The sequence below is a fragment of the Vanacampus margaritifer genome, chromosome 2 (assembly GCF_051991255.1).
Source record: "Vanacampus margaritifer isolate UIUO_Vmar chromosome 2, RoL_Vmar_1.0, whole genome shotgun sequence".
Classification (NCBI taxonomy): domain Eukaryota; kingdom Metazoa; phylum Chordata; class Actinopteri; order Syngnathiformes; family Syngnathidae; genus Vanacampus; species Vanacampus margaritifer.
The window spans coordinates 21,850,859-21,876,540 of record NC_135433.1 but is presented as its reverse complement, the minus strand read 5'-3'; the positions used below and the strand labels follow the sequence as shown (position 1 = coordinate 21,876,540).

At 42.0% G+C, this 25,682-nt stretch overlaps 2 protein-coding genes across 5 annotated transcripts in view; one reads left to right on the top strand and one right to left on the bottom strand.

Moving 5' to 3' along the window:
- The window catches only part of LOC144044502 (ubiquitin carboxyl-terminal hydrolase 22), a 33,446-nt gene extending 23,905 nt beyond the window's left edge, over window positions 1-9,541 (top strand). For 2 of the 4 annotated variants that reach the window (XM_077558958.1, XM_077558956.1), the window contains 7 exons: window positions 260-368; window positions 2,206-2,364; window positions 3,756-3,882; window positions 4,321-4,412; window positions 4,910-4,972; window positions 5,655-5,804; window positions 8,616-9,541. In XM_077558958.1, coding sequence (XP_077415084.1) covers window positions 260-368; window positions 2,206-2,364; window positions 3,756-3,882; window positions 4,321-4,412; window positions 4,910-4,972; window positions 5,655-5,804; window positions 8,616-8,658 — 743 coding nt within the window. In that variant the 3' untranslated portion in view covers window positions 8,659-9,541. Of the gene's footprint in view, window positions 1-259; window positions 369-2,205; window positions 2,365-3,755; window positions 3,883-4,320; window positions 4,413-4,909; window positions 4,973-5,636; window positions 5,805-8,615 lie in introns of all 4 variants that reach the window. The other 2 variants (XM_077558957.1, XM_077558955.1) reach the window with 1 other exon arrangement.
- Window positions 9,542-15,001: 5,460 nt separating this feature from the next.
- Window positions 15,002-20,724, bottom strand: LOC144043630 (somatostatin receptor type 2-like). The gene is made up of 2 exons (XM_077557474.1): window positions 20,583-20,724; window positions 15,002-18,265 (listed from the first exon to the last, which is right to left on the bottom strand). Exon 2 carries the CDS (start codon window positions 18,211-18,213, stop codon window positions 17,098-17,100), a length of 1,116 nt encoding a protein of 371 aa, XP_077413600.1. The 5' UTR covers window positions 18,214-18,265; window positions 20,583-20,724; the 3' UTR covers window positions 15,002-17,097.
- Window positions 20,725-25,682: the final 4,958 nt, after the last annotated feature.

Sequence of the window (25,682 nt, the reverse complement as noted above, 5' to 3'; positions counted from 1 at the left end):
TCCAAATCCTTTCATTTTGATGCACACCTTTTTGCACCAGCTCTTTTTTCTATACACACACACCATCTTACATTTAAGAAGCGCACTGAAGGAGATGGCCGATATTGTGTACTGAGTCATTTGGTGCAGTAATAGCAGGGTGACCAGGCACTATAAGTCCCACCGCTATTGTCATGCCTGTGAGTGTGAGGAAGGCCTACAAAGGTGTTAAAGGCTCTGTTATCTGTGTTTCAACCTTGCCCCTCGCTGTGCTCCGCAGGAGAGAACGACAACGGGAAGAAGGCCAACAATCCGAACCACTGTAACTGCATCATCGACCAAATCTTCACCGGGGGGCTCCAGTCGGACGTTACCTGTCAGGTTTGCCAGTAAGTGCGAAATAGATAAGAGCACAAAAGTAGCAACATTTCCATGTCACCTCTCATCCCCTTACAATGGGCCCAGTCCCTTTAGAGTTGGCAGTAGTGGTGGGTGGGAGGACGATAAAGGGGGAGGGGGTGTTGTCTAGACAGCAGCCCCACTCAAGCTTGGTTTGCCTCCCCCCGAGCTGTTCTGTCACATTAACACCAGCACACTGCACTGAACTGCAAAAGCAGCTCCACCAGCCAGCTAAGCCGCACCCTGCTCATATTGAACTGCACATGGTTGGCTAGTGGAGCATTTTGGCCCCATCAAATCATCATTCACTTATTACTTATACAACCTCGGAGTTTGAACATAATACGTTTCTGCAAAGTGTTCAAAGTCTGAATTGTTCAACCTCCGAAACATTTTTTCCCCATAGGAAATAATGTAAATGCAATTAATCCGTTCCCAAGCTCCAAAAACAGAAAATTCCTATTTTAATTTCTATTTATGTTTTTTACATTTACACCCTGTACAGTATTTAAACAATAAAACAATACCTTACCTTTTTTGTTGTGGTGTGATGGCATCAGTGGATGATAAATGCTATGTTAATGCTAGCTTTCGTTGAGTGCTGAGTTTGTGTATTTTACATTAGGCATATTGTTAGACTACTAAGCGGTCCTTGCGTGCGTTGTTTAAAGTCAGGTAAGCAGCTAAGGGGGGTCCTCGTGCCAGTATTTACAGAAGTAGTCACGGTAGTTACAACTGCACGATAATCTCCTTCCTAATTCCACTGTGGTTCGTAGCACTGTATGTTTTTCTTTGCTGCCACTGGCACTGTTGTCTTTCTTTTGGGCCCATGGCGAAGAAAATTCATGGAAAAATCCAAATGCACTCGCGAGTATGGAGCACCTCCGGGAGTATTCACGATTTGACTGGAAATGAGCAGTGCATCGTTTCAACTACCACAACGTGAGCATTCGGCATTGCTCGGCTTTGCTCGGCTTCGCTCGGCTACCCGTTTTCAAGGTACGTTCGGTTTAGCTTGCTTTGCTTGGGTGCTCCGAAACTCTGAAAATGAGTTTAAACTCCGAGGCATTTTTTACACAGGTTTTTTGGGTTGAAGTCTGATTTGTATGAGTTCCGAGACGTTCAAACGTTCCACTGTATTTGTACAATATAATATTTTCTTCAGGAATGGCACTGAATGGGTTCCTTGTTATGCAAATTATCAATGGCCACCTGCTGGTACCTCTTTGGATTACAGTAGCATGACTCATCGGTTCATTCAACTGCCATCATTGCTGCGATCGCTTTGCATGCACTGAAGCGGGGTGACCACTGAGCACATACCGATTTTTACCATCTTAACTGATTTTTTTTTTTAATGCGAGAGACCTGCTGTGCAATCGCAGTGTGTGTTCATAGTGTGCGGTGTTCTCGAGATGGGCAGTACGGCGCAACACACACAATAACCATACTTCCACCTAATACACTCAAAATAACCTGTTTCTGCCCCTCTTTGTGTCCGTCAACAGCATGAGATTCAGGTGGCTTCCTAATTTTTATTGATACGTTTTCACATCACAGTCACCCATTCCGTGATGACACACGCCAGATTTTGTGAGCGTAAATATTAAACAGGTTTAACATTTGGATTTTAAAATGGAAGGAAAACGCCTGCTCAAACATGGTTGCAGTTGAAGCTCATGTTATTACCACTTATGTCATCATCCTCTCATCAGGCCTCGTAATGCGACACAAAGCTCCATATACACAAAACACACAACCACGCTTGACTTGTTGAATGATAATGTGCCCTGTGTCCGTCTCCCTCCCTTATCGCCACCATTGCAGCGGGGTTTCCACGACGATAGATCCCTTCTGGGACATCAGTTTGGACCTGCCCGGCTCCTCCACGCCGTTCTGGCCCCTCAGTCCCGGAGGCGACGGTGTCACAGTCAACGGAGAAAGCCACCTGTCGGGCTCCACGACGCTCACAGACTGCCTGCGCAGGTACACTTCACATGAAACTGTCTTTTCTAGTCATTCTACCTCTGTGCTGTGATGCAATAAATCAGTTACTTGTCTATGAAACATGGAGGTTGAAACACTATAAAATGAATAATAGATTCAGTGAATAGATAATGAATAGCATACGTCAGTGATCTGTCCTCACTAGATGTGTGACTGTTCTATCCAGTTAGACAGTTAACAGACGAGACGTTGCTTGTATCTTTGATCTCTTTTATGTAAAACTGAAACAAACGAAAATACATTACTGCACAACAATAGTACAGCGCTGAAAATGTCTGACTAGCATTGTTTTCTAACTAAATTAGCATACACCAATCACAAAATGTAAAGAAATAATTATCACAGCAATAAGTGCACTTTTGCGTTCTGAAGTAGAGTAGATAAAACAACCAAGGCACGCTAACATAGTTAGCTTACTTAGCAAAATCAAGTCCGCTAGCATAAGTGGCTAACAAATGCTAACATCTTCAGTGACTTGTTTTTAACACATTTTTACCAACATTTGAATTCCCAAAAACATTTTATTTTATAACTCTTTATACCTTGAAGAAAATTATGCAATTGAACACAAATAGTCACTTACAGCCTTTCGTGGGCCAACGCGCCACCGACTACAGTACGTGCTGCCACGGGATTGAAAACTGACGTCAACTCACGTAAGTCAGACGTCATACACATTTCACCCCTAGAGGACGCTAAGTCAACATAAATCACTGCAAACAACATAACAAAACTATAACATTACAGTCAGTATTCACATCCATGTAATCCAGGGTTTCCCCCAGAAAACTTGCTAAGCCTGGTGGTCAGGGATAGACTTGGAAAAGCAAAGCCTGGCCTGATTTATTGTATAAGGCACTGGGGGAAACCCTTGGTATCTTTATCCTTTGCGAAAAACGACAGTAAAAACGACAGTTAATGCTTTACATTATTTGAAATGGTTGTTCCTGTATGTTGTAAGCGCACCATACAGTAGAGGGCTATTCTAAGCCTGTGCTGTTATTGGCAGAGCGAATGTCACCTCCATTCATTTTTGCAATGTCTTTTCCTTCTCCCCTCTTCTTTCTTATTCCTTTTTTCCCCCCCTCAGACCCTCTCCAACCATCATCATCTTCTTTCCCTCTGACTAACACCCCCCACACCCCCCCCCCCCCCCCCGCTGCGGCTCTTCACACACACACCCTAAATCGCTGCAGCAAAGTCTGTTAAAGCTACAGGGCCGGTTGCCGTGGTGATAGAGGCGTTGGCAACACCGGCAAGGATGAGTGGCTGTTGGTTGTAGCGACATGCAATGCAATGCAGGATGAATGGATGGAGGAGTAAAAAAAATAACAGCATTTGTAAGCCCCTTTTCCGTGACTTTTCCACAGGTTTACGCGGCCCGAGCATCTAGGAAGCAGTGCCAAAATCAAGTGTGGCGGTTGCCATAGTTACCAGGAGTCCACCAAACAGCTGACGATGAAGAAGCTGCCCATTGTAGCGTGTTTCCATCTCAAAGTGAGTCCGGACATCCACTGTCCGCTGTCTCAACCCTAGAAGCAATTGAATTGCATCTTTGGTCTGACCATCTTTTTCTTTTTGTTCTTTCCATAATTGGATCCATTTGTGTCATCCCAGAATAGTTTTGACGTTAACCACCGGTACAGCGCTCCTTCGTCGGCCATGTTTTATTTATGATGGACTCGGACGCTCATAATATATTCATGCAGTTCAGAAGAACAGGCCGACTAAAAGATGGTCTTTTTTTTAATCCAATCCTTGCTGTTGTAAGCAATTCACCCACATGTAACAGCTAGATTTAAAAACAAGCTGCATTGTATTATCTATGTTGTAACAATTCTTTTTTTGTTTTTGTTTGTGGCTCTTCTAAATCTCGCTTGCTATTTTCTCCCCCATCTCCCTCCTCTCTCATTCTCTCTGTCCGGCCGTCCCCAGCGGTTCGAGCACTCGGCCAAACTGCGGCGGAAGATCACTACGTATGTTTCCTTTCCTCTCGAACTGGACATGACGCCCTTCATGGCATCCAGGTGGGGGCATAAGAACACATAAAATAACGACTTGCTCTTTGTATTTTGAACAGGATGCAAAAATGATATTTTTCCAATGAGTGCAAATTAGTTAGAACACATTTCTTTAAAAATATATACATTATTTTTTTTTTTACTTTTAGTAATGTAAATGGCCAGTATCAATATTTACTGGAAATCTTGTAGTGTTGTTTTCTGAAAACTTGAGCATTTTTTGGTAACCTTATACAGATAGATGATAAAAGCAATTTCTCAGTTTAGTTTTACACTTACATACTCAAATATTCCTAAATGAAGATGAATGCATGGTTTGGTGTGTGAGTGTGTGTGGAGCAAGCAGCATGTGCAGCCCCACCCTGCATGGAGCAGTCCATTCATCTCTTTTGAGACACGTGTGCACAAATTGGACAATGGCGTCACATGGTGGACGTTCTGCAGCAGTGCTACATTTTTTTGTTATTTTTTCCTTCTCACCTCTCCTGTTTTCTCTCCTGCAGCAAAGAGAGCAGAATGAATGGACAGTATCAACAAACGGTGGACGTGTTAAACAACGATAATAAGTAAGTATATACATCAAGTCTGTTTAGAAGTTTACCCGGCGCAACTATCTATGCATAAATTATATGCATGACAACATCAAAAACAAAGTGCAGCATTGAGGAAGGATTCAAGGAAATTTCAGTTTAAACTCTATAAAGAAAAAACAGATGATGAAGATGAGTATGTGATCTGTTTTTGCTAAATTTGCTACTTAATTTGGACAATGAGTGCAATGGGAAGTAGAATAACTTCCAATACCTAAGTACATTTAATATCAGAAAATTACTTTTGATATTTAAGTATGGCAAATGTCAGATACATTAAGACTTTTACTCAAGTAATTTTTCAAGAGGATGTTGACTACTCGTTATTTTCTGTTAAGATACTTGCACTTTTACCCAAGTATTGCTTTCAGGTATCTTAACACAGGGCTGATTATATGGTAAATATTCCATCACAAAGAATATCTTATGAGATCCAATACACCAGGTGTTTCAGAAGTTCTGCCTTTAAGCTGAGAGACCGTCTTTGGCAAGTGCTGCTGTTTTGGTTTGCAACTGAGTTGAAATGAGCTTAGCTTAGTGTAAATGATACAGTCTATGAACTGAAGTAACGACAGTACTTGAGACACTGTTAGTCGGCGGCCACCGTTTGAGGAAATTGGCGCATACTTAGAAAAAAAAGCTGTCTTTGCATGTCCAGGTATTCCTTGTTCGCGGTGGTCAACCACCAGGGCACGTTAGAGAGCGGGCACTACACCAGCTTCATCCGCCAGCACAAGGACCAGTGGTTCAAATGTGACGACGCCATCATCACCAAGGCCAGCATTAAGGATGTACTTGATAGCGAAGGGTGAGAATGCACCCTGCAAACATTCACTCAAGCAACTCTTAGTCTGCCTCCACGTGGGTGTCGACTTGCTACAGCGCCACACACAAATTATGCATTTTTAACACAAAATTCTTAAGTTAATATTTAAAAGCAAAAAACTTATCATAAAATACTTGGCTTTCTAATTACAACTTTAAAATACAGTAGTAGGCATTATGCACAGTTTAAACATGACAACTGTGCCTAAGTATAGGAAAATCAAAACCTACTTAATGATTCTCTTAATAGTAATTGCATATGCAATTTACTATAAGGTAGCAATTGAACGGAAATAAATATTTCAAAACAATTGAAATGTTTTGATGCCAAAAGTTATATGCAAGTTGTACTTCTGCATCATTGCTGAGTAGTGGTGCAACGGATGGGAAAAGTCACAGTTCGGATCAGCAAAAAAAAAAAGACTACTTTGTCTTCATTTATTTTGTAAAGCGCTTTTTTTAATTACTGTAAATAAATAAAAAATCAACTCAAAATGCCTAATATAGCCATGTAGGATTTAGTGTCTTCAATTATTTTGTAAAACGCCTTTTCCCATTTAAAAAAAAATAAAAAATTCAAAATGCCTAATATAGCCGTTTAGGATTTAGGAACCCAACCTTAAGTGCAATATGCATCCATCCATCCATCCCATCTATTTATTACCGCTTATCCGGGGTCGGTGGCAGCAGCTTTAGGAGGGAAGCCCAGACTTCCCGCTCCCCAACCACTTCAACCAGCTCCCCCGGCGGGATTCTTAGGCGTTCCCAGGCCAGCCAAGAGACATAGTCTCTTCAGCGTGTCCTGGGTTGTCCCCGGGGCCTCCCGCCTGTGGGACATGCCCGGACCACCTCTCCAGGGAGGCGTCCAGGTGGCATCTAAACCAGATGCCCGAGCCACTTTAACTGGCTCCTCTCAACGTGAAGGAGTAGCGTCTTGACCCTGACCCCCTCCCGGATGAACGAGCTTCTCACCCTATCTCTAAGGGAGAACCCGAACAACACCTTGCAGAGGAAACTCATTTTGGCCGCTTGTATCCGGGATCTTATTTTTTCGGTCACGACCCACAGCTCGTGACCATAGGTGAGGGTAGGAACGTAGATCGAGCGGTAAATCGAGAGCTTTTCCTTTAAACTCAGCTCCTTCTTCACCACAACTGACTGATACAGAGTCCGCATCACTGCAGACGCTGCACCTGTCAATCTCCCGCTCCCTCCTGCCCTCACTCGTGAACAAGACACCAAGATACTTGAACCCCACCACTTGGGGCAGGATCTCATCCCCGACCCGGAGAGGGCACGCCACCCTTTTCGGACTTAGTACCATAGTCTCGGATTTGGAGGTGCTGATCTTCATCCGAACCGCTTCACACTCTGCTGCGAAAAGCTCCAGTGAGAGTTGGAGATCACGGCTTGATGAAGCCAACAGCACTACATCATTGGGTGACATGAGGCAGAAATATTCTTATTTTATACATGGTAAAATAACAAGTTTTTAATGGCTCAAAGTTGTGTTCCTAAAATCTAAATAGCTATATTTAACATTTTGAGTTGAATGTTTGTCTTTTTTAATGGGCAAAAAGTGTTTTATAAAATAAATGAAGACAAAGTTCTATTTCTCTCTACTTTTCTTTTTTTTTTTATAATGAAAATACCTCAACGTGCAATTCAAGGCACATTCCCTTCCTTTAAACATGGAGAGTGAATTACAAAGTCGCCTTGATCCAGAATATTGAAAAAGAATTAGTAGTAAGCCAGGTACCAGCTGTCAAACTCATTTTCAGCTACCAGCCAGACACTTGTTGGTAATGCTAACAGCTAGCCGCTAGCCACTTACATCGGAGACTTCTGCCGTATCATACCATGACGGCGTAATTAATTAGCGGGTTCTTAGCGTCCTAAATAAGCGGTTGAACATGAGTTCGGGATAGCGTTGTGTTTATGTTGGTCGCAACTACAATGTCGATCAAAGAAACGTCTAAAAGGGAATTCAAGCTAGCTATCATGCCACGACGTGGCATGATAGCTAGCTATTTGCATTGCCGTCAATGCATTACTGTATTCGACTTTATTTTGAAGTTAGGCTGTTACGTTGAGTATGTTTCAGCTTCCTTGACATGCCTGAATGTTATCGACTGTGAATGTGCACTTTGTTTTTGTTTTTTTCCTCCACCAACCAATCCGTGGATCGGGCGTGATCCGAACCGTGGGGCCTGACCCGAACCGACCACGGATCAATGAGGATCCGTTGCACCACTACTGTTGAGTGATTCAAATATTATGATGCGGTTTCCCAAAATTAAATGACATCTTTTCATAATCCTATAACATTTCTCAAATTGTAGCGTGATGTGTAAAAACGTAACTACTTTCCATTTATTTATTTTTACAAATTTTAAAGCATTTCATATACAGTATACCTCTTCTGTGACACGCTTTGTCAGAACGTGTCGTGTCACAGGCGGTGAGCGCATTCAACATTTGTTAAGTTTTGGGAAATTAGTTGGAGAAATTTATACGTTCAAATATTTTAGAACTGTTGCAAAAAAACAAAACAAAAAAAAGAAGCTTCCCCTCTATGAAGATGACAGAACAATAATAAAAAGAAAAAATAACCCAAGACGCCATGGAATGAAATTTCAGGTGTGACAGTTGGCTCACCTTGTCACACCACAAAATTCTCGCTTTCATTGACAATGGAATGAAACAAAGGATGAACATTTGTGCATATTTTTACATCATATTTCTACATCATATTTCTTTATTTTCTTTCTTGAACTCTGACCCTCTCTTGTAGGTATCTCTTATTCTACCATAAACAGTTCCTGGAGTATGAGTAGTTCTCGTCCTCTCCACCCTCCGTGACCACTGACCATGAAGAACCACTGGTGGACAGTTGGCAACGCACACACACATATACAAGCCTACCTGAACTACCTAACTGACTATTATTTAAAAAAAAATAAAATAAAATAAAAAAACAGGCTGCTCCTCTGAATGTGGAGGACATAAAAATAAAATAAAATAAATAAGATAACGTGTGACATGCAACCTTTCAACAACAAAACAAGCACTGAACTACTTCTTGGCATCTACTTGACAAAACTGAATGAAGAGGAGGAAGAGGAGAGACATCTCTGGGCACATCTTAGGACAGAATACTGACACCCCCGAGAAAAAAAAAAAGGAAAAAGAACTCCCACGGTGCTCTCGTATCATCTGACCAAGCATTTAACTCTGAAGCCCATCATTATGCATCATGGGGAAGCAAAAAATAAAAATGATTAACTATGAGCGGGAAAAAATCAACGTATTAAGGACTTTGCAAACACATTTTTATGGCTATAATATCATGAATGGATCTATTTTTTATTTTATTTTAATTTTTGGAAGAGCTAAGAGACACTTGCCCGCCAGGCCTGTTGCTAAGGCCAGCGTTACCATGGAAACCCTTTGGACCGTGGGTGTACTCCCTCAGATGTTTTCAAATCTGCTTAATGGCAGGGACTTTTTTTTTTTTTTTTTTTTCATGCACTCATGGACACATTTTCTTTGTTTACTACTATTGTTTTATTTGTAAAAAATAATTTTCAGTACATGAATCATATGTCCTTTGCTGTTCCTGTTACTGGAAATGTTTTTGGACGTATATGCTACTTTCATTCTTGTGGAATTATTGGTATATGATCATGATGGTGCTGATTAAAAGGACGCTCACCTGTTCTTTTTGCTGTTAATGGACCAATATATGGCCCATATTAGGCATGTGACCACACTGCGGCCTTCGATAATAATGAGTCCTTAATGGAACCTCATCGTGGTTTATGTTGTGTACCGTGGCCCTATAAAGAAGATTATAATTGCGCGTTCGCGGCACCACAGCCCTGAGCCTCATTGGTTGATAACTTCTCCATGGAAACGTTGCATCGCCAGCGCGTGTCGCACTGCAGTGCAATAAACACCACACTTCACATAAAGAGCATACACATGGGCAGAATGTAGGTATGTTGTGATGGACTGTGCCCTTATAGGAACATTTCAGGTAAGGCCCAAAGCAATATTACACTGTAATCCAGTGCGTTGAAAATAGGAGCAAATGGGGTTTTAGTGACACCCGCTGGTCATATAAGGAAAAACAAGGGGAAATTAAGAAGGGCATCCCAGAATCAATCATTTGTTTCATTGAGAAGAAAATCTGCGATTTCACACTAAATTATGTCGCTATAATGTGACATTTTGCTGCTTGTAATCCGCTATTTATTTACACCCAAATCGTCATGTTTTTTCATTTAATTTTAACATACTTAATGCAATTTCCTGAATCAAACAAAGCCAATGTGTACACACATATATAAATATGTATATTATCAACACATTTTGGGGTTACCTTTAAAAAATATATATATACTGTCACCACGTTTTGCTGTGATTGGCAAACTTTTTACACCAAGTACCACCTTGGAAAAGGGTCTTGGCTTCAGGTCTCCATAATTTCCAACATTAAAGGGATCATCCAGTCTGGGGTAGCCCATTTTTCACTCATAAACTCTCATTCAGTTTTTTTTAATCAAGAAAATGATATGATTATGAATGATATTATTTTCAATTTCATTATTTGTTTTGGAGAAATCAGTAAGCAACTGAAATCCGCCCTTTCCAAATGACAATATCGATGTCCCCCTCCCTTCCCCTCTACTCATTCTTCCCATGTCTTGGTGGTAGTAAGTGCAGGGACCAGACAAAATGTGAACATTCAAAATCATTGCACATATATTACGATGTTTTACTTGCAAAAGCAGCTCTCTATCTTATAAGAAAATAAGGAAACAGGCAGTTTCCATGCTTTTGCTTTCATCAATAAATAAATCCCCAAGATATACCACAATCAATGCTTCCTGCGAAACATTAATTGCTGCCTTGATAGCTGTGTGTTTTTAGCTAGGGGAGCTAGCTGCCTGCCTGCCTGCCTGCCTGGAGTCTAAAAATGGAGACCAATTGCCCTCAAAATTCATACGCACATTCCTAGTCTTGTCCAACCGGTAAAAGTAAAATGACATATCAATAAGCACAATATATTAAATTTTATAGCGATGATCATGTTTTTTAGGAGCTCACATTACAGTATGTCAATAAACCCCCAAATGTGCTGATCGCTTGTAAGGGAGGTGGACAAGAGTAGGATATTTATGTGCATAATATGCTAGTTTTGATGACGATTGGTCACTGTTTTCAGACACTAGGTGACAATAGAACCTGACAAAAAGATCCGATGAACGAATCTTTTGAACGGTTCTTTTTAATAAACTGATTCTAAAGATTCAGTTCACTTAAAAAAAACTGTCATGCCCAAAAGTTCTTCCTTACTAGTCAAGGCCCCATGGCAACTCTAAAGCCCCCCCCCCCCCGCCCTCCAACACACACACACACACAGCGTTTAATCGTTTTATCCTTTTTGATGAAAATAACATGATATACATGTACACGTGGACAGGTTGGATTGCTGATCCAGGAGTGCCAATTTTATTTATTTTTTTCTTTTCAACTTGGCGACACTGCTACGTGGAATTCCCCTCTCTCTTACTCTGGTGAGTGCTTTCAAATCTGATCATACAAAGGCTTTACAAGTTTGGACAATCCGGATTTATTTCCCCTTTATCTGTGCTCAAAATGCCATCAAAGTCAGCAGTTTCGCGCAAGTCTTGCAGTGTTATTAAGTACGTTAGCAACTTAGTAGCTGCTCATTGGGCGGCGGCCGCCGTCATTTATGCCGTATAACGGATGGCGAGATCTGGTCCTTGAGGGCTTGGATATTTCCCTTCTTCAACACAGCTGATTCATGAACAGCTCATCAGCAAGCTCTGCATAAGCCTGATAATGATCCTGTTAATTGGAACCAGCTTGTGTTGGAAGAGGGAAACCTCCAAAACCTGCAGGACTCAGGCCCTCGAGGACCACAGTTTGCCATCCCTTGCCGTAAAAAGTCTTCTTTATGGTGTTGGTCCGTTATTAAATTCAGCTGTGTAATATCTATTAAACCGTAGTAGCACAAACGAACGAAACTGATTATTTCCCCCACATTTTGCATGTGGTACAAGTTAGCATCTACTGATTCAAATTCAGCCATCAAGTACAAGTGCCTGATCACGTCTTTTGCCTTCATTTAATAATTAATAGGCCTACAATCGAGCTACATCTACATGACTAAGGCTACGTTCACAATGCAGGCCTTAATACTCAATTCCGATTTTTTGGGTGAAATCTGATTTGTTTTTTTTTTGTAAGCGTTCATATTACATATTAATTGCGACCCCAGTCTGTCTGCTGTGTGAACGTTATGCGCCCCCAAAGTGACCCGCATGCGCAGAAGAAGATACGTCGTCGCTCACAACGCTGTGTTTGCGGAAGTAAATACGTATGGTCTAGCGTCTCAATTTTCTGTAAGCTTCATTTGTGGATGAATAAATAGATGAATAAATAAATAGTCCTAAATAAATAAATGAATTTAAAAAAAACGTATGGTCCAGCGTGTCATGGCCACGGACTTTTATAAGTCCGTCGTCGGGGCTCATATTTTTACCATCTCATATCTACAGGAGTGTTGCAGGAGGAGGTAGAAATAATATTTTGTTAAAATGAGGCGAGCCTGTTCGAGCTCCTCATCTCATCTCACGGAGATCTCTCCTTTTTTTTCTCCCTAATGATGACGTCACGTCATTGACGCGTAATAAATTAGCCCTCCGCGTGGCTAAATGCACAATCCTATTTATTTTTTTGCCTCTTCTTGTTGTAGCAGCTGATCCTCAACAGCTGTCAATCGTTGTTGAAGTGTGGCGTTTGCAGTTTACTCAAAGTGGCAGGCGTGTTTTTCATGCTGCCAAAATGGCTGCGCTAAGTTGCTAATGCCCATTTTGGGGACGCGTGACGTCAACGTCCGGATCTCACCAGGGCGTGACAAAAAGCAGGAGGCACATAAATGTAAGTATGTTCATATTTATTGAATGTCATAGTCATGATAGTGGTTTTATCAAATGTTCTATACTTTGGCAGAAATTGGCACAATTGTTTGTTTTGGTCAACGCTCGCTATTGTTGCGTCTCTTACGTCACAACCAGCACGCAGCTGCGGCGGCTCGAGGTGACGACGTAGCGGATTGGATAGAAATCGGCCTCTTGTTATGTTTTCACTTTTCATCCCAATTGTTTCATATGCTAACACTAAATGTCCACAGAGACTAGCATGATGTCACCCTCCGCCACTCCCCACCCCAAGAAACTGCGGACTCCACACTGAAGGAAAGATACAAGTTGGTTAGTGCTTACATTTTTACATACAGATCTAAACCGCTTCCTAAAGATTCAATGCTAATGTATTGAACTTAACATTGAAATACAACTGAGCTTTAAGTAGGCAGTGATTCTTTTGTGTACCACTAGAAGGAGCCGACATACCACCTTGGAGAATCACTGCTGAAGAGTACATGTGGCATTGGTAAAGTGGCCGAGGCTGCAACACACCTTAGAATATAGCATACTGTACTGTATTTCCTCAAACAGTGACCATAAATACTCCAGTTAGGGTAAGGGTCACCCTAACCTCACTAGCACCACCACCAACAAAATTCCCTCTTTTAATAGACCCCCGCCTTAAGAACTTTATTTTGGGTACCTCCATGTTTGTTCTGGAAGCTTAGATAACAGTTTTGGGTGCCATACATTGAAATATACTGATAACATTGTTTAATATATTTCAATGCTATGAATCCATCTAGTCCAGCTTTATTTATTCAGCATTTTAATAACATAATTCAACAAAGTGCTTAATACAAAATAACAAGCAACAATAGAGTGCATGTAAATAGATCAAATACTAGGAATAAGACCTACCACCTACAAAGTAGAAAACAATATAAAAATGAAAAAAATACCCCCCCCCAAAAAATTTTTAAATTTTTTTTTAAAATGCTGTTTTAAGAGAGGAAGTGAATTTACGGATGCAGCTCATTCCATAATTTTGGGGCAGCAACTGAGTTCCTCCAGAAATGTTATTATTTGTTGCGATGCATATTCGGCTGGAACGAAAATATCCTATGCTTGGAGTCTCACAGGTTGCAATAGAGACTTAAAGAGTCACAGAAAGGAATAGAAGTGGACATCTTAAGTAATTTTTTTGGATCACGGCTCCTAGTTAGAAAACAGCAAGTTATGCAAAAAGTGTGAAACAGAGAAGTTAGAATTTCGACGGTTAAAATTCTGTGAGTACTGTTGTTCTCTTCATGAGGGAAATGGGGATTGTGTTGAAAAGTTGATGCATACAGAGGAACAACAAATGGGCGTACAAAAAAAGCACTGTCAGCATCACAGTAAGAAATGGAGTGGACACAAATTCTGTTAGTCATCCCACAGAGTCGCTTCTTGTATTATGATTCAAAATGAATTATTCAGCGGGGCTAACACTTGTGCTCACTGTTGCTATGGAAATATAGAACACTCTAGCCGCAACAAGATGCACTACTATACTATAACTTGATTAGTCATGTTTGTGTGACACTTACACTTTATTACACAATTTATTTATTTATTTTATTTGTGAGTTAAATGTTAAAAGTCTTGTAGCCCTTCCCAGATTCATGTTTCGCACATACCTGGGTGCAAAAAAAAGAAAAGGAAAAAACATTTCCGAAAGTGAAATACATTTTTACTATAATTGAAAATTCTGCTGACACGTTAAGTGATCCCATTGACAACATGCTTCAAGACTTGATGTCATTCCCTACAATATTATATCCATAGATGGTACAAGAATGGACTCTCTTAACATGTTCTCACTAAAAATCTACTTCGGAATATTAAAGTTGTAGTGGAAAACAATAAGAAACCACAGCAAAATTTCACTTCCTCTGATTTTCCTATTCACAGCTGAGTGTAAAATGGTCATCTTTTTCTTTATTAAGCAAATGACTGATTTAGAGCATTTGTTCATTTCATTCATTTATATCATTTATTTGAAACGGCATGGCTCAGTGGTAGAGTGGGTTTGATCCTCAGTCCTTGAGACCATGTCGAAGTGTCCTTGAGCAAGATGCTGAACGCCGATTTATATATATATATATATATATATATATATATATATATATATATATATATATATATATATATATATATATATATATAGTATAGTGCAGAGTATAAATAATTTAAAAATTCTATGTACTGGTGGTATTTGTTTTGTCCAACTAAGTTGTGAGAAATCATCCATTCAAAAAACAACAACACAATGTTAACAAGCACTTAATAACAAAATAGCCTTTAAAGGGACATACAATATACTGAAATTTGGCTGTTCACATGTTGTTCAGTGTCTCCAATAATACATTGCACATTTCTTCTCTCCTTACAGCACAAGAGAATAAATAACAGTGAAATACAATAATTATCAAGTGATAAAACAGAAGTCCATTGTAGTTGGAAAATCAATTTTTCTTCCTTCTTTCAAAATGTTCCGTAGAAAATATTTAGGGGAAGGTTAGACTTTGAAATGGAGTTTTGCAGTCATATTTACACAAAACTATGGTAACCTGGTTCATGCAAATAATCCAGTCGCTGCGCGGAAGTGCGTGTGTGTGTGACATTCGCCTGAGGGATCATTTTCTAATGTCAATACACACAAAGGAGGAAAACAGCCCAGATTTCATTTATAGCGCAGAGCAAACATTTGCATGGGGAGGGAATCTGAGAAGAAACAATGTGCTTCTTTTGGTACACCTCGCGGTCTGGTCTCCCTTGGATGTCATATTTGCCCGTTTCCATTGCAAAGTACTGACTCTACTCCTCAGTTTGGGCTCCGTCTGCAAAAAATGGTGCCAGGGGAAAACTGTGAAATCCAGGCCGGATGGAAAGCTTCTGCCGGAGCAAGACATACTCGTGACCGATGCCGAAGACAAAGGACGGTCTCCTGTATTTACGTCTTAACTGTCTTATCTGAGAATAAGGGTGGATGAATAGACAAGAGTGCTGTCAAAGTGAAGACTACTGCAGTGTCCAGAACTAAGGCACAGCAACAGGGCAAGCTTACTGTTCTCAATTTCAGGCACTACTCAGCCTGATGGCAACGGCTCAGAACACTTGGAACCCCAGATGATCAGGTATTATAAATACGTGCCTTTTGCCAAAGGACGAGTCGGGAGTTGAGCCATGCCAAGGCGAGTAAAGGTGGGACAAACCACATCATATGATGGTCTGCAGATCACTATTAAATAGACTACTTTGGGTCTTGGTGCAGTTAACTAATGACGATCATGCCGAACCTGTCCTAATGAGTATCGCGCTTGGTCTTCCTGCCTGGTAATTGGCTTGTGCCAAAGGAAAAAACATCAATAGTACGTAGAACAAAGTCAAAGTGAGCAAAGGGGAGGAAGTCTAGAGGGGCGGTTCTGGCTAAATTTGGGCGAAATATTCCCGATTTGAGTCTCATCAGCAAGTTGATGTGATGATGAGGGCGCCCCAGCACTCACGCCACTAACTCGACGTGGAAATGTGCAGGAGACCCACAGCAAAAACCGCCACTGAGCAAGTCAGATCAGGTATTGGTCTGAAGGTCATGGTTCAGCAGGGTCTCCACAGGGTCATGCCATCATGCGAGACTTGCCTTGGTGACTTTTGCTGAATGGGGTCTATCTGCCTGGTCGTTGGCTTGTGCAAATAGAAAAAGCACGAATAGTGAGTAGACCCATGTCAAGGCAAGTATAGGGGAGCAAGTCAGATCAGGTATTGGTCTGAAGGTCACCGTTCAGCGGGGTCTCCATAGGGGCCATCATGCGAGACTTGCCTTAGTGACTGCTGCTGAGTGTGGTCTATCTGCCTGGTAGTTGGCTCGTGCCAATGGAAAAAAACATCAATTTTGAGTAGCGCAAAGTCAAGGTGAGTAAAGGGGGGAGCAAGTCAGATCAGGTATTGGTCTGAAGGTCATTGTTCAGTAGGGTCTCCACAGGGTCATGCCATCATGTCGCTGAGTGTGGCCTACCTTCCTGGTAGTTGGCTTGTGCCAATAGAAAAAAAACATCAATAGTGACTAGAGTAAGTCAAGGTGAGTAAAAGGGAGCAAGTCTGATCAGATCTGAAGGTCAGCAGGGTCTCCACAGGGTCTGCCATTATGCAAGACCTGCTCTGGTGGCTGTGGCTGAGCTTGGCCTACCTCCCTGGTAGTTGGCTTTTCCAAAGGGGAAAAAAAACATCATTCGCGAGTACAGCCATGTCAAGACCAGTAACGTAAAACAAGACAGCTCAGATACTGGTTTGCAGGTCACAATTCAGCAGAGTACTTTGGGTTTCTGTGGGGTCAGCTATCATTCGGGACTTGTCCTGGCGGCTGTCACTGCGCTCGGCCTCGTCTAACCCGCCAACCTTCTTGAGACACAGAACATTCTGGAAGCTCTTCTTGAAGTTCTCTGACAGGAAAGCGTAAAGGATGGGGTTGGCACAGCTGTTGGCGTAGCCCAGCACCACCACAAAGGCGAAGACGCTGCGCAGCACCGGCGTGGTGCTGAGTGTGCCCGTCACCGAGGTGACGTTGAAGACGTAGAAGGGCAGCCAGCACAAGACGAAAACAGCCACCACGATGGAAACCATGCGCGTCACCTTCCTCTCCGAGCGTCGCCGCTTGGACGAGGAATTGACACGGATGCCCGACGACTTGACCTTGATGATGATGAGCAGGTAGCACAAGCAGATGACCAGGAGGGGCAGGAAGAAGCCTAGGATGAAGGTGTAGAACATGAAAGCGGTGTAGTAGGCTTCCTGAGGCTCGGGCCACACAATGGTGCAGAAGCAGCCGTCGTGTTTGGTGATGATGCCGCTGTAGATGACGATGGGAAGGTTGACCATGAGGGACACCCCCCACACCGCCACGTTGATGGTCTTGGCCATGCGGGGCTTGCGCCACTTGGTTGAGCGGATGGGATGCACTACGGCCAGGTAGCGGTCGACGCTCATCACAGTCAGGCAGAAGATGGAGGTGAACTGATTGAGGGAGTCAACAGTCATCACCACCCGGCACAGCACCGGGCCGAACGGCCAGTGGACCAGCGCCAACTGGATGGCAATGAAGGGCAGGCCCAGCATGAAGAGAACGTCGGCCACCGCCAAGTTGAGGATGTAGATGTTGGTGACCGTCTTCATCTTAGCGTAACGCAGGATGACGTAGATGACCAGGGCGTTCCCGCACAAGCCCATGGTGCACACAAGGAAGTACATGCAGGTGATGACCACCGTGCTGGTTCTGTTGAAGCTCTGGTCCGTGTCGTTCCTCTGTGGGTCTGACTCGTTCACCGGCAGGAAGCTGTCGTACATGAGCTGCACCGACATGTTCGGAAGGGATGATGGGAAAATCCAGGAGTCCATGATGCTGATCTCGCGCTCTCTCTTACTCCCTCTTGGAATTATATCGCCCTATCTGCAATCCGACAACACAATAAATCCGTAAGTATTGAGTCAGTGCAAGCATGTAGCAGTAGTAGTAGTAGTAGTAAATTGTACATATGTTCAACAAATTACAGTTGAGATTCCATACTACTACGTAGGCAACGCAATGACTAGGGCAGGGATCTCTGGTCCTCGAGAGTCACTGTCCTGCTTGTTTTCAATGTTTCCCTCCTCCAACATACCTGATGATGAACAAGATCAGCCTTCTGTAGAATTAGGTTGGAGGAGGGAGATATCAAAAACAGGCAGTGCAGTGGCTCTCGAGGATTGGAGTTACCTACCCCTGGGCTTGGGCAATATTCTTATATGTGCGGTCAGTTGTTACTAGGAAGAGTTTGTGAATTGTATAACTCCAGACGACAATAATAATTTATCAGTGGCTCGAGTCGAAAACGTCACAAGTACATAGTAGGCACTGTAATTTAAATCAATAGAACGACCATGGTCCATTTTTCTGCTAGGCAAAATTCTTAAATCTCTCCAAATGTCGTTTTAATAGTTCCAAATAGTAGACAACAGAAATCTACGACATTTTTACTGTGACTTGACAAATACTGTGTACAGAACACACAATAACATAAGGCCTCAATTCACCAATCCGATATCTGACATGGGAATACATCGTGAGTATGCGTTCTTTACATTTTTGTATCGCACCCTCGTAAGAGCTTTCCGGTTGCCTTTTTCTAACACTGAGGGATAATGACTACTTCTGCCGATGGTATGGAGGGGAATTAGTTCGCACCTATGCACAGAAAGTACTTAATAACTGGCGTCGTTGCCTGTCTGTTGCGGTGTGCACTTCTGTCATTTTTCCAACACGACGTGCTGACAGCCAGGCAACAGGGGGTAAGCGTCGGTCACATTTGGTCGACATCGGATTCGTGTATCGAGGCCTTTATCCAACAGAAACCCTGTGGTTCATGTCCTGCCTCGTCACATTTTTTTGCAGTCGCTCGTTGCTAGCCAGAGTTCATAAATATTTTAACTCCAAAAAGTAGAGACAAGTCAAAAAACATCTATGAATTATTACTGTATAAAACTTCACAACTACAGTATATATCAGAACTTCTATTGTTGCTATTTGTTGCTGCTAATGTCACACTTTTGTTCAGTCATTTGTTGCAATGTTCAAATGGTTCAATCACACTAGCTTGGACAGTAAATACGAACTGATGTTAGAGGGTACATTTATATATATATATATATATATATATATATATATATATATATATATATATATATATATATATATATATATATATATACAATACTGAGCTTTCCTGAAAAAAAAAAAAAGTAGAGGGTACATTTATAAGGATGTGAAAGACTCAAATCACTGCTCTTTACTATTATAGGTTGATTCAAACAGAAACAGTGCCATCTGGAGGGAAATGCTCTGTCTGAAGTGGTTGAGAAACTGAGCATTAGGTTAGAGCGGATGGTTTCTATGAGGATTCTCCTAGATTTTGCGTATGGTTCCCCACCAGTCACCATCACTTGATTGTCAACATGTGTGGCGAGGCTCTCTCAGAGGAATGGGCGCCGTTCAACTATCGGAGACGGGGCGTGTGTTCATTTACTATGAGGTGCAGCCCCTGCCAGGGGAAATCACTTGTTACATTCTCACCAACTCCGTATCTCCCCCCCGGGGAAGGATGCGCTTACTCTAAGCGATCCCTGCCTGACAGCTCAAATCTGTGCTGACACATTATTCTTGGGGGGGTTGCATTAGGGGGGGTGTACGTATGTAAATGAGTTGAAGTTAATTGAATGAGGGAGATGCGGTCTGGCATCGTATTGCCAATAAGGGCTGTGCAATCACATTGAAATGCACAATGGGGGGGGGGGGGGGGTCCTACAATGGTTAGGATTCATTACGCAAGCGTACCATTTTCTTACACAGCAGAAGGACATTTTATTCGATTAGCTAGACCAACAGGACTGGCCAATTATTACCAGTAAGTACCGTGTATATATGTATATACATTAACATTTCATTTTTAATACTACAAAAGGAAGAATGCACAATAGGCTTACCGTAAATATTTTCTTGCTTAACGTTGAGTGCCTTTTGAAAGTAAACTTTTAAAAAATCTTCTTTAATGCAACAATATAAAACAATACTTTAAATAATCCATTCTTTGAAAATTCAGAATAATTACACAGAAATTCTGAATATTTCCCTTTTATAAAAACAAATACACTTATCACTTAGCATGGATTCAACAAACAAAATCATTTAAAAAAATTATGACAATGCACTATTCCCAAGGATTCAGCCTTACCTGCATGCAAACACATCACTTGTAGATTGAAGTCGTCCTTGAGTTCCGAGTATGTGCGATGTCCTCGGAGAAAGCTCATTTGTGTGGATAGACAAAAAAAGAAAAGATAAGCATGTGTCGAATGCGCACGCACAAGTGAATCGTTGGAGAGAGCGGAGACGTTTAAGGATGCACGAGGACGGGAGAGAGAGGGAGAGAGCACACGTGCACACAAGCACAGGAGGTGCCGTCATTTATTGTGTATTTTTCCACAAAACACACATTCAAAAATATTACAAGAAGCGCATTAGTGTGTAATAAAAGAATTGTGTGTTCTTTAGTAGCCAACACAGTCTGCCAGTGCAGTGGTCCAACCAACAGATCATCAGGTGGGCTGGTGGAAATGAGCCATTATTATTTAATTGGTCCAAAAAGTATTTAACTATGTCAAGTTGTATCTTTGTTGAGCTACTCTATGCCAGCGACGTGTAGTGACCGGCAGAATAATGCAATGCTGTTTCTACATGTGATGCTGCGCAGTTTTTGTTCAAATATCCGTTACTTAAAGCATGTCATCACCACCATGTAGACAATATCTGTTAGCCCCTCCATGGTGTTTCCCTTTATGTGTTAGCATTAAGCTAGCACACTTTAATACAAAGTTATGTGGTCGTTTGCAATTCGCTTGGTTTTATGTTTAGATTGACAGTAAACGGCACTGATAACATTAGTGACATTTTTCCATGTATTTATTTTAAAGAAATTACAGAAAGACTGAGGGTGTATTCAGACCTGCACTGTTTTGTCCGCTTTAAACGGACCAGAGTCCGTTTCCTATGCCGATCTGGACCTTTTGTGCAGGTCTGAATACACAAGCGGACCAAGATCCACTTTTTGAAGTGGTCTCGGACCGTTTCCAAACACACTCGGTGCGGTTCGCTTCGCAGTATGAACACTAATAAAAAAATTCTTCAAAAGAACAGAAAAAATATATATTCCGTAAAACACAGCTGGTATTATGTTTTTTGGAGTAATTTTTTATTTTATTTTTACCTTTGAACTCCAAGTGACTTGTTGCAGACTCGCTAATAGCGGAAGCGGACACTTTCCCGCATACCTCCATATGCAACAAGATGGTCATGTTTACTTACTGGCTCTCAATAAAGGAATGAATGTGTATGCTGTATTGTGGTTTGTTCTCTAATCACTAAAGGGAAAAAAACAAATTCAGAAAAACAGGAAAAAATTTCAGAAAAACAGAAAACTAATTTATTTTATAAAACACGGAAAATCTACTCAGAAAAACAGAAAAAAAAATCTGAAAAATATATATATATTTTAAACAGAAAAAAATACTCAAAAAAACAAAGCTCCCCCCAAAAATTTGTCAGAAGAACAGGACTTTTTTTCCCCCAAGTGAATGCAATACACTTCCGTACGGACCAAACAATCGGACTAAAGGACTTTTCTGGTCTGAATACACCTTGAATCCTTTACAATAATCTATGTTACTGTAAAAATAGACATATCATACACCAATATTTACACAGATTATATATGCTAGAATACAAGAGAGTGTACGTGGGCTGGGTGAAGTACTCGCCCGCTGTGGCGTGATGTTATTTCCAGCTGAGAGGGAAAAAAATTCCTCTCGCTCGGCGTGCTTTCCACAACCTGGCCGAATGGGGAACACTGTCCTTAAGCCCAAGGAAGGGGCCGGGGGGTGTTTTTGGTCTTGACCCGTAATCACAGACCTCTTCGTGTATGGTCAAATAATTCTCTGGGCTTAGACTTCACCAGAGTGTGGGCTGAAATACAGTATTTTTTTTCCCTTCCTTTTACTATATTGTACAGTATATATATATTTTTTCCTCCCCTATACTAGCTCTCCCGCACCTACCAAATGTGCAAATTCAGAAAGAGAAAACACTTGTTCACACACATCACACCAAAATCATTTAAGACTCATTTAATTCTTTGCTGCAAACAGTTTTGCCTCCTCCTCAAGTCAAAAGCATGTGATTAATACCTCGTCGGTTCTAGTGCCCTTATGCCCTTTCATGTGGGCAAGGAGAGCTGGGCAAACAGTACAACAAATACAAAATGAGAACACTTGCAAGGATCTACTGTAAGCCAAACTCAGGCAAATCTCTTGATGTCATTCACTTGGCCACACCTCCTAAAGGCACACATCCAACACACGAATACTACTGTACAGTCGATTAACCTTCTTATTTTTAGAAAAAAAAAGAAATGAGAGTGAGAGAATGAAAAGGTTTTTCTGTTTCTCTTTACGTTATTATTCTTACGTTTTCACATATTTGAGCACGTTAGCATCCATTCAAGGCTTGTGAAGCAATTTTGATCATGACAGTCAATTTTAAGGCAAAAATTACCAAAAGTCAGTCGCTTGTGTGGTTTCGTGAGAATCAAAAAGTCATTTTCTTGCCGCAGCTTAAGGGTTCATTATTCATCTGACCGGAGCGACGCTTCTGATGTGATCGCTGCGTGTTCCTGGTAAAAATCCACTTTAGTGAGTCCTTCCTAATCTCTCTTGCGCTTTGGATGTCATTAAAGTGAGTCCAGATAATGTCAAAATGTCTGATCTTCATTCTGATTTCAAGCCCTGCATGCAGGTGAATTAAAACAGCACTAACTCACTGGTACAAAAATGTAATGCCTGGGAGTGTTTATTGCTTAACTGCAGAGGGATCACACTTCTCAGCTTCCCTGGTAAGGTCTATTCAGGGGTCCTGGAGAGGAATTTCCGACGGGAAGTTGAATCTCGGATTCAGGAGGAGCAGTGTGGTTTTTGTCCTGGCACAGTGGACCAACTCTACACCCTCGGAGTTCGCCCAACCAGTCTACATGTGTTTTGTGGACTTGGAGAAAGTGTTCAACCGTGTCCCTTAGGGAGTCCTGTGGAGGGTGCTTCGGGAGTTTGGGGTACCAAACCCCCTGATACGGGCTGTTCGGTCCCTGTACGACCGACGTCAGAGTTGGGTCCGCATTGCCAACAGTAAGTCGGATTTGTTTCCAGTGAGGCTTGCCCTTTGTCACAGATTCTGTTCATAACCTTTATGGACAGAATTTCTGGGTGCAGACGAAGCGTTGAGGGGGTCCGGTTTGGTGGCCTCAGATTTGTATCCCTGCTTTTTTGCAGATGATGTGCTGCTGGCTTCTTCAAGCCACGATCGCCAACTCTCACTGGAGCGGTTTACAGCAGATTGTGAAGCGGTTGGGATAAAGTCAAAGTCAAACTTTATTGTCAATCTCTTTATATGTACTAGACATACAAAGCAATGAAAATTAAGTTTCTCGCATTCCCAGGTGTCAGCAAGACTAAAAACAACATGACAGACAATAGTAAAGTGCTCATGTATAGTTAAAAACAGGAATATAAAAAACTTAAAAACAACTAATATGTAAGATGCATTTTCTTGACATTTTTAAGACAAGTAGTAAGTTACTAGAGGTGTGCCAAAAAATCGATTCTCATAAGAATCGCAATTCTAATTTAGGATGATTCAGAATAGATTTTAAATGTTCCAAAATCGATTTCATTTAAATTATTTTATACTGTCTGTGTGCCTTTATTGGGAGCGCTGTTCATGTTGTATCCGGTTTGGCCACTGAGGGGCAGTGTTGTTCCACGTGGTCTAATACACTGTTAAGTTGAAACCACATTAGAGAGTAGAAGGAAATAAGTCACGATCAAGTTATTCCAATAAAAGTTTTTTTTTTTTCAACGTGGAGCTGTTCTTTTGAGTGGTAAAAGTGCCGTGAGTAGTGCGCTAATTAGCATTAGCGAGTCAGACTGGAGTAGATCATTACAATTCCTTGCACATCTATAAATTGAAGCAAAAATCATTGTCAATCAAATCATTTTGAATCAAAAATCACTCTTAATTGAAAATCGATTCTAAATCGAATCGCAGGCAAAAAAAAAAAAAATTGGAATTGAATCGAATCGTGAGACATTCAAAGATTCCCACCCCTATAAGTTACAGATGGCAAGTTCACACAGGCACAGTGTAGCAGAATGTCTGGAGTAAATAAATAGTTAAGTGTTTAAGGCATATTGAGGCAGTGCATCTTGAGGAATATTGTGGCACAAGTGGTAGTAGAGGTATCAGTCAACAACATAATCAATATGGCCACAGAGGCTAGGATAGTCCATTTTGGTGTGCAAAATCGCAAAACGCAAGTACAGTACAGTACAGTACAGTCCAACAAAAGTGTACAAATGGCGCAGGTGGGGTGGTGGTGCTAGCTCCCTATCAGTCTGGTGGGCGGAGCTGATGGTGAAGAGCGGAGGGTGTTCAGAAGTCTGACAGTCTGGTGGAAAAAACTGTTGGAGAGTCTGGTGGTGCGGGGCTGAAGGTCTCTTCCCAGAAGGCAGGAGACTGGATAACTTGTGTCCCTCAAGATTGTGGTCGCTTTCCGGGCAGGTTTCATATAAGTCTTTCAGGGAGGGGAGTGGTGCAAGATCAGCACCTTCAAATCCGAGACCATTGTCCTCAGTCAGAAAAGGGTGGAGTGCCCTCTCCTGGTCGGGGATGAGATCCTGCCCCAGGTGGAGGAGGTCAAGTATCTTAGGGTCTTGTTCACGAGTGAGGGCGCAGGATGGACAGGGGGATCGGTCGGTCTGTTGTGGTGAAGAAGGAGCTGAGCTGAAAGGTGAAGCTCTCGATTTACCAGTCGATCTACGTTCCTACTATGAGCTGTGGGTCATGACCGAAAAAACAAGACCTGGATACAAGCGGCCAAAGTGAGTTTCCTCCGCAGGGTGTCCGGAGATAGAGATAGGGTGAGAAGCTCAGTTATTCGAGAGGAACTCGGAGTCGAGTCGCTCCTCCTCCACGTTGAAAGGAGCCAGTTGAGGTGGCTCGGGCATCTGGTTCGGATGCCTCCTGGACGCCTCCCAGGAGAGATGTTCCAGGCATGTCCCACAGGCGAGAGGCCCCGGGGACGACCCAGGACACGCTAGAGAGACTATGTTTTTCGGATGGCCTGGGAACGCCTTGGGATCTCGCTGGAGGAGCTGGTTGAAGTGGCTGGGCACAGGGAAGTCTGGGCTTACCCGCTAAAGCTGCTGCCCCCGCGACCTAACCTCGGATA

Coding starts and splice junctions, on each gene's coding strand:
- LOC144043630 (XM_077557474.1), bottom strand. CDS start 18,213: ATGGACTCCTGGATTTTCCCATCATCCCTTCCGAACATGTCGGTGCAG.